General features: G+C 44.3%; 1 protein-coding gene across 4 annotated transcripts; it reads left to right on the forward strand.

Annotated features, from left to right (window-relative positions):
• Window positions 1-73: 73 nt before the first annotated feature.
• Window positions 74-11,228, forward strand: LOC112218911 (calphotin). 4 transcript variants are annotated; one of them, XM_024380152.2, is made up of 11 exons: window positions 74-434; window positions 4,810-5,610; window positions 5,701-6,139; window positions 6,455-6,551; window positions 6,748-6,928; window positions 7,193-7,201; window positions 7,696-7,710; window positions 7,896-7,979; window positions 8,935-9,005; window positions 10,250-10,382; window positions 10,502-11,228. In XM_024380152.2, exons 1-11 carry the CDS (start codon window positions 366-368, stop codon window positions 10,520-10,522), a joined length of 1,920 nt encoding a protein of 639 aa, XP_024235920.1. In that variant the 5' UTR covers window positions 74-365; the 3' UTR covers window positions 10,523-11,228. The 4 variants fall into 4 exon arrangements, with proteins under 4 accessions (XP_024235920.1, XP_024235917.1, XP_024235918.1 ...); XM_024380149.2 differs by having other exon boundaries at window positions 4,810-6,139; XM_024380150.2 differs by lacking the exon at window positions 7,193-7,201 and having other exon boundaries at window positions 4,810-6,139.
• Window positions 11,229-12,922: the final 1,694 nt, after the last annotated feature.

The following is a 12,922-nucleotide window of genomic DNA, read 5'->3' on the forward strand; positions in this document are numbered from 1 at the left end:
CTACTGAAATTGCATTGTATTATATAGTTTCCATATATTACATGTCTCTGTACGTATATTTCCATAACATGAGTCCCTGATAATGGGACATGCTGTACTTCTTACGTCATAGTTTCCGTGAAAATGAAGACCAATAGAAAGGGGTCTTGTTCAAGACGCCTTTTCTCAACCAATAGAAATTACCAATAAACATTACTCAGAAGTGGGAAGGGCAGGTACTTGCGGTTGTGTTTGTATCCGAGCTGTGAGATTAAACTGGGCGGCGTGTTCTCGGTCCAAAGACCCACGTTGTGGTACAAGATTTACACCAAACCTACCTGCACATTTCTCAATACAATTTTAGGTACTCTGTCTGTACGAAAAGGATGGGAGGCAACAGCAGCAGCCACGTCTCGTATGAAGACGAACACGTTACTTTTGTGAAGGGCATTCGGGTGAGTGAGCAACGAGATACAAAGTTTATGTAACCCAAAAACATGCAATAATGTTACGCGCACTTACTCATTAGTTACAGAAAACTGAAATTATACGGTTATGTTGCATTTGTTTTGTCTAATGTCGATATTATGCCAAAATACTGAAACGCACCACATTCGTGAAAAACATGATGCATAGGCTTCTTCCAACAGCCTCATCAAGCACGTTCACTTTCCAAGTAAATCAAAAATCTAGGTATTTTCATAAGCGGGCAAACAGACAGTTTTTACACATTGCACAACCATTTGATTTGAAAACAATGTGCTGCTACGCTCCCCCAAATTGCCCAGGCCTTTTCTAATTTGGGGAAAGGCCGTCCCCGCCCTCCATCCTCTCTCCTCCGTAACAGCAGTTACAATTTAATTTTGGACTGTATTTGTCACATGCACAGAATACAACAGGCGAAGACATGACCGTGAAATGCTTACCTGAGCCCAACAATGCAGAGTGTTTTTTTTTTTAAGTAAGAAAAAATGTGCTAAATAAACTAGAGAAAATAGTAACACTATAAAATAACGAGGTTATATACCGAGTCAATGTGCAGTGGTACTGGTTAGTCAAGGTAATTGAGGTAATATGTTGGTAGGGGTAAAGTGACTAAGCATAGAGAATAGCAGCAGCATATGTGAAGGTGTGTGTGTGTGTGTGTGTGTGTGTGTGGTTGGAGTCCAGTGAGTTGACATCAAGTCTGTGCAAGAGAGTCGGTGCAAAATATTATATTATAAATAAAAATATTATAATAAAATAAGAGGGGCAATGCAAATAGTCCGGGTTGCTATTTGATGAACTATTCAGCAGTCTTCTGGCTTGGGGGTAGAAGCTGTTAAGGAACCTCTTGGTCCTTGACTTGGTGTTCCGGTATTGCTTGCCGTGCGATAGCAGAGAAAACACTCTATGCCTTGGGTGGGCCTTCCTCTGACACCCCCTGGAAGCTCGCCCCCGGTGATGTACTGGGCCGTACGCACTACCATCTGTATCGCCTTGTGGTCGGATGCCAAGCAGTTGCCATACCAAGCGGTGATGCAACCAGTTTTATTCACGTTGAGGAAGAGCTTGTTGTCCTGGCACCACACTGCCAGGTCTTTACTCCCTATAGGCTGTCTCATCATCGTCTGTGATCAGTCCTACCACGTCGTGGTCGTGGGTGAACAGGGAGTACAGAAGGGGATTAAGCACTGTGGTGGAAGAGTTGTTTTATTTTCCACAACAGCACGTACCCCTGAGGGGCCCCCGTGTTGAGGATCAGCGTGGGAGATGTGTTGTTGCCTACCCTCACCACCTGGGGGTGGCTCGTCCCAAGGTCCTTAGCTTAGTGATGAGCTTGGAGGGCTCTATGGTGTTGAACAATGAGCTGTAGTCAATGAACAGCATTCTCACATACACTATATATACAGTGGGGCAAAAAAATATTTAGTCAGCCACCAATTGTGCATGTTCTCCCACTTAAAAAGATGAGAGGCCTGTAATTTTCATCATAGGAACACTTCAACTATGACAGACAAAATGTGAAGAAAAAAAATCCAGAAAATCACATTGTAGGATTTTTAATGAATTTATTTGCAGATTATGGTGGAAAGTAAGTTTTTGGTCACCTACAAACAAGCAAGATTTCTGGCTCTCACAGACCTGTAACTTCTTCTTTAAGAGGCTCCTCTGTCCTCCACTTGTTACCTGTATTAATGGCACCTGTTTGAACTTGTAATCAGTATAAAAGACACCTGTCCACAACCTCAAACAGTCACACTCCAAACTCCACTATGGCCAAGACCAAAGAGCTGTCAAAGGACACCAGAAACAAAATTGTAGACCTGCACCAGGCTGGGAAGACTGAATCTGCAATCGGTAAGCAGCTTGGTTTGAAGAAATCAAATGTGGGAGCAATTATTAGGAAATGGAAGACATACAAGACCACTGATAATCTCCCTCGATCTGGGGCTCCACGTAAGATCTCAATCCGTGGGGTCAAAATGATCACAAGAACGGTGAGCAAAAATCCCAGAACCACATGGGGGGACCTAGTGAATGACCTGCAGAGAGCTGAGACCAAAGTAACGAAGCCTACCATCAGTAACAGAGAATAGCCTTAATGAAGAGCTCAGTGACTTTCAATGTGGCACTGTCATAGGATGCACCTTTCCAACAAGTCAGTTTGTCAAATTTCTAGGCCACACAAGCCACAGAACGGGACCGCCGAGTGCTGAAGCGTGTGTAAAAAATCGCCTGTCCTCCATTTCAATAGTCACTACTGAGTTCCAAACTGCCTCTGGAAACAACATCAATCTGTCGGGAGCGTCATGAAATGGCTGAGCAGCCGTAACGCACGCCTAAGATCACCAATGCTAAGCATCGGTTGTAGTGTTGTAAGGTGCGCCACCATTAGACTCTGGAGCAGTGAAAATGCGTTCTCTGGAGTGATGAATCATGCTTCACCATCTGGAAGTCTGGCGGACAAATCTGGGTTTGGTGGATGCCAGGAGAACCTGTCCCAATGCATAGTGCCAACTGTAAAGTTTGGTGGAGGATGGATAATGGTCTGGGGCTTTTTATCATGGTTCGGGCTAGGCCCCTTAGTTCCATTGAAGGAAAATCTCAACGCTACAGCATACAATGACATTCTAGACGATTCTGTGCTTCCAACTTTGTGGCAACAGTTTGAGGAAGGCCCTTCCCTGTTTCAGGATAACAATGCCCCCATGCACAAAGCGAGGCCCATACCTAAATGGTTTGTTGAGATCGATGTGGAAGAACTTGACTGACCTCCACAGAGTCCTGACCTTAACCCCATCGAACACCTTTGGGATGAATTGGAATGCTGAGTCTGAGCCAGGCCAACATCAGTGCCCGACTTCACTAATGCTCTTGTAGCTGAAAGCAAGTCCCCGCAGCAATGTTCCAACATCTAGTGGAAAGCCTTCCCAGAAGAGTGGAGGACTTGATGTAATGGCATCACAGGGGACCAACTCCATATTAATGCCCATGATTTTGAACGAGATATTCATGTAGTCTAGGTGTTTCTTTTATCCGGGTGGGGAAGGGCAGTGTGGAGTGTAATAGAGATTACACAATCTGCAGATCTGTTGGGGCGAATTGAAGTGGGTCCAAGGTTTCTGGGAGGATGGTGTTGATGTGAGCCATGACCAGGCTTTCAAAGCATTTCAAATAGAAGTTTGGTAATAGTTAGGTTGTTAAGAATGCACTGATATAAGTGGATGCACATAGTATTTCGGCAACTTTGGGGGAAAAAATGACTTTATATTGGAGTTGTGCCTGTTGGCATAGGTGACTCATGGGTATAACCTGTTTTAGCATGGACATTGCCATTGAGGGCTTCCAACGTTTTTAAAATAGTCAACTGGGTGGGGTTTGCTCCCAACTCATAGGAATCAGCCAATGAAGAAGAAGAAAGCACGGGCTGTCACAGACGCTATGATGGCACAGACATAAAGATGAGTGCTCTATCTCTGTGGCCTGTTTACACTCGTATCTGCCCTCGCATTGAGTAGAATGGTCCAACCTGATATCGCTTTCTCCCACCAGCCTTCTATCTTTGAGGACATGTATTTCCATTGTTGGAGCGGTCACTCAACTATCTTGTCAATACAAAAGACAATCTTTGGTGTCAATTCATTAGTAGGCAAGCGGAAGACTGTCCTCCCCTCCTCGATATCCTCCTTTAGTCGAGGAAGCAGAAGTGTATCCTCCTTGAGTCCTTCGCAGAAGAGTTTTGCTATCTGCAACACACCCCTTGAATTAGCTATTGTTTTCTCAAAGGAGAAAAGCATGCAAACATTTAAAAACAACGTATGCTTTTATCTGCTAAATGTCTTGCACAACGAGCTACGTTTTGTTTTCATGAACAGGCAGTTAACCCACTGTTCCTAGGCCGTCATTGAAAATAAGAATTTGTTCTTAACTAACTTGCCAAGTTAAAATAAAATAAAGATAATTTGCCCGAGGACGTGCAATTGGAGAAGGAGATTCATACAAGCGTATTTTCGTCCACTTTCCCTCTCCTTGCCTCTTCTCCTTGATTACCTTTTTGACCTTTCTCTCTCTCTCAAAAGGAGGGTAGAGAGAATGGAGGAGCGAGGACCCAAGAGTTGAGCAAATCTAATTGAGAAAGTTCCCTGTCTTTACAGGGTGTGAGCTTGTGCACATCTTTGCAGGAGCTGGTGGGAGGAGGGTGCTACGCCAATATAAGCTATCAGTGTTAGTTGATTTACATGGCACACAAATCTAATTGTAATATCTTTAGTACAGTCTAGTGCTGTGTTTCTAGAAGAAAATATTATGCCGGATGACTGTTGAACGTTTGCCTTCTTTCCCTGACAGCTGACTGACAAAGTCATCAATCGAATGAGAGAGGAGTGCCAGGCCCAGAAGGTTGTCCAACCTCGCTCACAGCAGAATGGTCCTGCTTCCACGCTCTCAACAGAACCTGTGGTCCCTGTGTCCACACCGGCCCCCACAGTCAATCATTTGGTCCCCCTTCTGGTCTCCCCTTCCCTGTTTATCCCCACAGCCCCTCCACCTGCGGTCCTACCCACACCTCCGTCTCCCCCTGTTCAGCCAGTAAAGCTTACTCCTCCACCTCCTGTCACATTTGTCTCTGCTCCCTGTCCACCTGCGGCCCTACCCACACCTCCCTGTCCACCTGCGGCCCTACCCACACCTCCCTGTCCACCTGCGGCCCTACCCACACCTCCCTGTCCACCTAAGGAATCGATAGTCCGAGCTCCAGCTGTTGAACCTATTGTTCCACCTCTAGATACCAAAGTGCTTCCTCAAGGGGCAGAACCAATACTTCCTCTGGTGCCTTTAGAACCTATAGCGCCATCTTTGGCCCCATCTCCACCAATAGAAGAACCCGTACTCCTATGTACCCCTACCACTGAGGAACCTGTAGTTCTGCCGACACTGGCTGAACCTATTGTCCCACTTGTCCCTATAGAACCCGTAGTACCACCTAAGCCTGTGAAACCTATGGTTCTAGCTTCTCCAGTTGTGGAACCAATTGTGCTGCCTCCAGTGGTTGAATCTGTTGTCCTACATCACCCTGTAGAACAGGTAGACCCACTTACCCCTGACCCTTCACCTGTTGAAGCTATTGTCCTGCCACCTGTTGTGATTGAGGAAGTAGCAACACCTACCCTCGTAGAACCGGTAGTCCTGCCACCTGTTGTGGAATCTGTCACCATTACGACACCACTTGTTGTGGTTGAGGAAGTAGCAACACCTACCCTCGTAGAACCGGTAGTCCTGCCACCTGTTGTGGAATCTGTCACCATTACGACACCACTTGTTGTTGAAGAGGTTGTCCTACCCACACGTCCACCTGTAGAGCCCCTACCTGTCTCTACTCCTCCGCCTGTTGCAGAACCTCCCCCAGTCCTAGCACCTATCCCAGAGCCTATTATGGAGGAACTTCCTCCAGCACCATGTCCCTCCATGGAGCTGGCCACCCTGCCTACTGCATCGGCTGCTAGCAAACCAACTGATCTCCCTCCCCCTGTAGAAGAGCCCGTAGCTCCCCCTCCTCCTCTCTCTGCCCCAGTAGAACCCATGGCCAGCATTCCACTACTCCCTCTCATTGAAAACGTGGCTGATCCAGTCGTGGCTCCTGTTGTGACCCCCCCTGTGATCCCACTGCAACCTCCATTAGGTGAGTCTGCTTTCTCTCATTCAAGTTGTATTGACTTGTGTTATTGGTTTGTAATCATGTAGTCATGATGTATTCCTTATTGGCTGCAATAATTCAAGCGTATGTGGTTGTTGACCATGTGTACCCGATTGCAACGGTGACGTAAATGAAGACACGGAGACCTGTCATGATGCATAAGTGTGTGCTTTGTTTGACTCCTATACTACAGAATTCAATATAGACCTTTCAGACGTCTCGGATGATTTGATAAGTCAAGCAGCATTGTTTTTTACACAAAGCTCTCGCATGAAACATTTCCCTCTTTTTGTGGTTTAGTGGTAGATGAAGAAGTGCTGAGGAGGCAGATCCAAGCTGAGCTGACGAAGGGCCTGGAAGAGGAGATGAAAGTGAAGCGGCAAGAGTTTGAAAAACAGTGAGGAGACCAACATAAATCATAACCTGTGTCTGGGAAAACAGCCCTTTAAGCCGAGTACTGGACTAAAACACAAGCTCAGTGGAATATCTCATTTGAAAACGCCTTTTTAGGCAAATACTTTTTCAAAGTGGTCCTAGGAATAGCTTTTTTAGGGACATGGTCTGAACTTCTGTGTCTCTCTGTCTATCTATAGGTTGTATGAGGTGAAGGTCCAGGCCAGAGCCCAGGCTCAGGCTGTAGCCCAGGCTCAGATACAGGAGGAGGTTAAGAAAATCCTGGCTGTGGAGAAGGCAGCGCAGGGAGAGAACCTGATGGCGGCCATAGAGAAGGAACGCATGACCACAGAGGATGAGAGACTCATGGCCCAGCTCTACGTAAGACACAGCACTAGATACAGTGGTGGATGTGCAAGCTTGAATATAAGCAATGCCTGAACTAAGTACAGTCAGACTGGTCTGTCAACTTAACCAGAACTTCATAGCCATTTGCCTCGAATTGTGTTCACTAAAATATATTTGCTCTTCTGTAGTTTTAAATATTTGCATGAGGTTTGTCTGTATACTTTGTCTGATCATGACTAATGTTACAGAATACTTGGATTTATCTATCGTTTCATTCTGTCTAAAATGCTTGCGAAGGCCTTGCAAGTAAGTGTTTTAGCTGTTTCCATAAAAGGTTTGCCTGATGTTGGTAATATTTTGTGCATGACTGCTTGTGGCTTGTTTGGCGAGCTGGATTGCTCCTATTCTGTTGGCACGAGATCACGTCTTAGGGTGAGCCAGGTGATTTGCCCAGGAACACGGGCAAAGGTGCCACTCCTTACCCCCCTGCCACCACTAATGACCTTGGCTGCAGCTGGCCCATACAGCTCACCCAGATTTGTGGACAGAGCACTGGTCAGTTGACTGCCAGGCTGGCAAGTTGAGTTCAGAACAGAGCTGCTTCCTCAACCCTGACTGCCAGGCTGGCAAGTTGAGTTCAGAGCTGATCCCAAAGGGATGGCTTGTTGTTTGCTTCTGCTATGAAATAGAATGGCATGACGCTGCATCTTGGAGGTCTGCATTTCCCCTTTGACCTGTAAAGATCCTAGTTCTCACCAATCCGTCTTCATCTTCCTTCCTGTTCTGCTATCTTGTTTCAGTGGATAGAGCTTAAGGTAAGACAAGGGAGTGATCCTACTTCATGCATTCCTTGAAGATTATCTATTCACTATTCAGTTATATGATTTTCGGTGTTGAATATTTGATTTTCATTGTCATCTCACTCAGGCTGTCATTTAGTAGGAAAGAAGAAATTACTTTATGCTCCGTTACATAAATATATTATCTCTGTCCTTCTCAGGCCCACAAACTGGAGGAGAAAGAGAACCAGGTGAAGAAACAAGATGCACTCTTCAGGGAACAGGTCGCCAAGCTGGAAGAAAAGGTACATAGCACACAGACATACAAACGTCTCACACACACACACACACACACGGCCACAGCCTCTGTTATTATTTCTGTCATATTGTGTTATTACTGTACACACTGTAGAAAGGTTTGTGGTCATATGCACATCCTTAAAGGTAGGTGCTGGACTAAGGAAGGATACTAGAAAAGAATAAAGGCCCGTACACTGAATATGCTCCCAATTGCCACCTTTTTATTGACAATGTTTAGATCCAAAAAGCATCTTCTTCAGGTCAAAATGACAGGAGGGACTGGTGGTACACTTCACAAAATAGGTGGCATCATGAGGAAGGTAAATGATGTGGATATATTGAAGCAACATCTCAAGACATCAGTCAGAAAGTTAAAGCTTGGTCGCAAATGGGTTTTCCAAATGGACAATGACCCGCAGCATACTTCCAAAGTTGTGGCAAAATGGCTTAAGGACAACAAAGTCAGGGTATTGGAGTGGCCATCACAAAGCCCTGACCTCCTATAGAAAATTTGTGGGCAAAACTGAAAAAGCGTGTGCGAGCAAGGAGGCCTACAAACCTGACTCAGTTACACTAGCTATGTCAGGAGGAATGGGCCAAAATTCACCCAACTTATTGTGGGAAGCTTGTGGAAGGCTACCCAAAACATTTGACCCAAGTTAAACAATTTAAAGGCAATGCAACCAAATACTAATTGAATGTAACTTCGGACCCACTGAGAATGTGATGAAAGAAATAAAAGCTGAAATAATTTTGAATAGGATTAAATGTCAGGAATTGTGAAACTGAGTTTAAATGTATTTGACTAAGGTGTATGTAAACTTCCGACTTCAACTGTAAATGCTGACACACCACCTTACTTTCCCTACAATGCATGACAGCTCAGTAGGCACAGTCATACCAATGTCCTACAGCTTGTCAACAGTCCAACAGCTGTTGTGTTGTTCCCCTCGTTAACAGAGTGCTCAGTTCTTCAAAGTCACCACAGAGAACTTCAAGAAGGGCAGAGAGGACGCTCACAACACCTTCAAGTGAGTATCATTGTTATTGGGGCTGGGATTTGCCAGGGACCTCCCAAAATGATTGTATCGCTATACTTAGGTGCCGGTTCGATACTTTGATTTTTATTGCAATTTGATGTTCCAAACATTGCTAGGGCTGGCACAATAACCGTGTAACTGACAGTTGTGGATGAAGAAATACAATTACCACTATAACCGAACGAACAGCTGACTGAAGACGGGATGGTTAGGTATTCGTGTGGTTCAGTCCGTTTCTACGGTAACATGGACTCTTAACAACGTGATGAAGCTGTGTTACCCCTTGCTGAAACAAGCAAGGTGTTGTAGCAAACAATGAATAGACTCGGCTTGGAACCTCTAACCCTGGCAATTTGATAGGTAAACTCATGGGTACAATGACTGCCTGGTATTGTGATGCAATCATTTCCATGGTAATGGAGAATGTTCATTCAAATGATGTTAACTGATGTGGCTCCTGCAACGGAATGTTTTTATGTCCGTTGAGTTGAATCAACAAATCACAGCACATATTGATGGGTGCATTTCCTGCTTTTACGTCCTTCTTTGTTCCTATGGATACACAATGGCCGCCAGTCCACCCATTATGCCATCATTGACTTGAATTCAAACACCTGTTCTATTCATTCTATTTTTATGGAATCACATGCCGTTATGGGGAGAGGAGAAAATGTACATCCATTTTTTTTAAATTATATATATATATTCAAACTGTTATTACCATGGTAATTTGGCTGGTCAATTACCATCATCCAAAGTTCCATGACCTTCACAGAACTACGTATGCTCACCATATGTCTGCTACAGAGGTACACACGACAGCATAACAAAATTAGTTTTGATCTGTCGTGGAAATAAAAGTGCTGGAAAACATGTTGGATTATTATTTAAAAAGATGGAGAACAAGCTATAGGATGAAAAATAGCGGCGTTTTGTCGGAGCTACAGCCAACTAACTCCACCTAACAACATTTAAAAAAATAAAAATCAATACCTGGAGTCAAGTATCGATTTATAATATCGTCCAAAAATCATATTGCGATATGTAACTATCTGTTTTTGTCTCCCCATTGCTCATCATTACACTGGGTCGTGGGCTTAAGGTTTTTATTTCCTTTCCTATTTAACCAGGTAGGTTATTGAGAACACATTCTGTTGGACAAAAACGAACCGTCTTGACTGGGCAGACTATGGTATAGTAGGAAGTGTCTATAATCTCTCTCTCTCTCTTCCCAGGCGTGTTGACATCAAGCCAGTGTGTGGTGACCTGCAGAGTCAGATCCTGAAGTGCTACAGGGAGAACACTGGACAGACCCTCACCTGCTCTGGCATCGCCAACTTGTACATGAAGTGTGTGGACAACCACAAGGTCTCACACATCTTAATTTCTCCCTCTGAAAAACACACACACAGACTGAAAGTGAAACACACACCTCTATTGTGAGCTGACATTTTAGTCACGCCCTGTTCTTCTTCTTTGTTTTTCAGACTAAGAGCATTGGAGGTTAGAAGAGCCTAATTGTTCACCAATGGCGTTACTGTTTAACTAGAGGGACCGGAGCTGAACGCCATCAGCCATCGAGACGCACCAAAAACCAGTTGAACTGTTCTGAGACCATGACCACCCCAGCTGAAGACACTCCTGCTCCACCACATCCCTTCCTCCCATCCATGGTATCTGTATTACCCCCCCCCGAGAGGGTCAGGGGTACAATGACGAGCCCATGTCCTGACCCAGTACAGGCTAGAGACTGGTACTGATGTCAAAGGATGTGAGAGAGAGCGCACAATATGGTTCTTGGGTACACAAATGGACAGTGCTATTAGCACTACACTGACGGAAAATGGACATTGTTACCATGACTACACTATGGCAGGAAATGGAACCGGAAATGCAACACGTGCACTACACTGACAGAAAATGTACATTGTTACTGTGACAGGAAATGTGAGAAATGTGAGAAATGTGAGAGGTATAATATAAAATGCTTTATACATCTCCACCAATGGAAATATTGGGATTACGGTTTTGCCGTTGACAGCAGTATGAAACATAATGGAATGGCCAAGTTGTGAAAGATATTGTGCATTGTTGAGTTAATACGCACCTATGCCTTAATGTCCTATCAAAACACAAATGTTGCCTATGAGAAAAAAATATATTGTAATTTTGATCTTTATTGTTATAAAATGCAAACGGAAATGGGGGTGAAAACTGACTGTGCGTCCCAAATGACATCCTATTCCCTGTGAAGTGCGCTACTTCATAGTGCACTTCACCATTTCATAGTGCACTACGAGCAAGTGTGAGGTCTGGCCAAAACTAGTGCAAAAGTAGTGCATAGTGCGTAATTTGGGCCAGATGTCACACTTGGTTGCCACAGACCAAACCAAGACATATTTGGCACTTTGTTCATGGAGGGTGTGAATGGGAGTTGTTCTGAAACCCCCATCAACCTTCCTATTGGAATTTATATTGGTTCGCTGTAAGAATGTTTATTGGAAATATAACAAAATTGCTTTGTTTGAGTGGCACTGCCCTCCTGTGGACATGGTTAGAATTACACATTTTATTTATCATTTTATTTAACTAGGCAAGTCGGTTAAGAACATTCTTATTTACAATGATGGCCTTCCCTGGCTAAACGCAGACGACGCTTGGCCAATTGTGCGCCACCCTATGGTACTAGCAATCACGGCCGGATGTGATACAGCCTGGATTTGAACCAGGGACTGTAGTGACGCCTCTGGGGAGAGGATAACAAGTAAACAATTGACCCAAAATGTCACTCTTTAAAGGGTTGTTCTAACTTACTCACATCCAGAGTACCCTACTTGTGTGGAAATGTATCGTCTTCCGATACCTGTCGCTGCGTGTTATCTACTGCGCTCGTGTTTTGACCATTAGATCGCGCACCTTTTTCCGAATACTGCAGCATGCGGAGATCGGGCGACCCGTGTACATACTCAACTGTAGGTCTACCTATCTGTTGCATGTCGGATTTCTAATCTACCACTTCGGAGTTCCCTTAAATTTCCAAAGAGAGAAGACGCACATTATCGCATGGATACGATGACAGAATAGATACGGAAAAGCAAAGTGCGCAACGGACCACAAAAACATAGGTCAAAGCAAGCGCACGGAACGTCCCACCTCCGAACGGCATAAGTGCGGTGGACCACACCATCCGCGACTCGCGCTTCATCTGCAGGGCAAGGAGACGGACACCTGCACGGAAGCTTCGCCATTTGCTTGTAGATGCAAGTTTGACATTTTATTTTATCTTAATTTCAATTATGTAAATACAATTATTTATTGTATCCCAGTTGGATTATTTGATGCTGAAGTGTGTTTTATTATGCAGATTCTAAGTAGGCTAGGGTAATATATTTAATTGTAGCTACAATAACGGTGGCCAACGATGTTAATTTGTTTGTCTTATTAAAAAGTCTATAGAAATGTTTTTGTAGACCAGTGTGACTAGAGGAATTGATGCTGCGCAATGTTTTTGTAGACTAGTGAGACTAGAGGAATTGATGCTGCGCAATGTTTTTGTAGACTAGTGAGACTAGAGGAATTGATGCTGCGCAATGTTTTTGTAGACTAGTGTGACTAGAGGAATTGATGCTGCGCAATGTTTTTGTAGACCAGTGTGACTAGAGGAATTGATGCTGCGCAATGTTTTTGTAGACCAGTGTGACTAGAGGAATTGATGCTGCGCAATGTTTTTGTAGACTAGTGAGACTAGAGGAATTGATGCTGCGCAATGTTTTTGTAGACTAGTGAGACTAGAGGAATTGATGCTGCGCAATGTTTTTGTAGACTAGTGTGACTAGAGGAATTGATGCTGCGCAATGTTTTTGTAGACCAGTGTGACTAGAGGAATTGATGCTGCGCAATGTTTTTGT

The sequence above is a fragment of the Oncorhynchus tshawytscha genome, linkage group LG19 (assembly GCF_018296145.1).
Source record: "Oncorhynchus tshawytscha isolate Ot180627B linkage group LG19, Otsh_v2.0, whole genome shotgun sequence".
Classification (NCBI taxonomy): domain Eukaryota; kingdom Metazoa; phylum Chordata; class Actinopteri; order Salmoniformes; family Salmonidae; genus Oncorhynchus; species Oncorhynchus tshawytscha.

Bases quoted from the DNA above. Each gene is read 5' to 3' on its own strand.
- LOC112218911 (XM_024380149.2), top strand. From the start codon at position 366: ATGGGAGGCAACAGCAGCAGCCACGTCTCGTATGAAGACGAACACGTT. The intron at 435-4,809 runs GTGAGTGAGCAA...TTTCCCTGACAG, and splicing joins CTTTTGTGAAGGGCATTCGG to CTGACTGACAAAGTCATCAA. The intron at 6,140-6,454 runs GTGAGTCTGCTT...TTTGTGGTTTAG, and splicing joins CCCACTGCAACCTCCATTAG to TGGTAGATGAAGAAGTGCTG.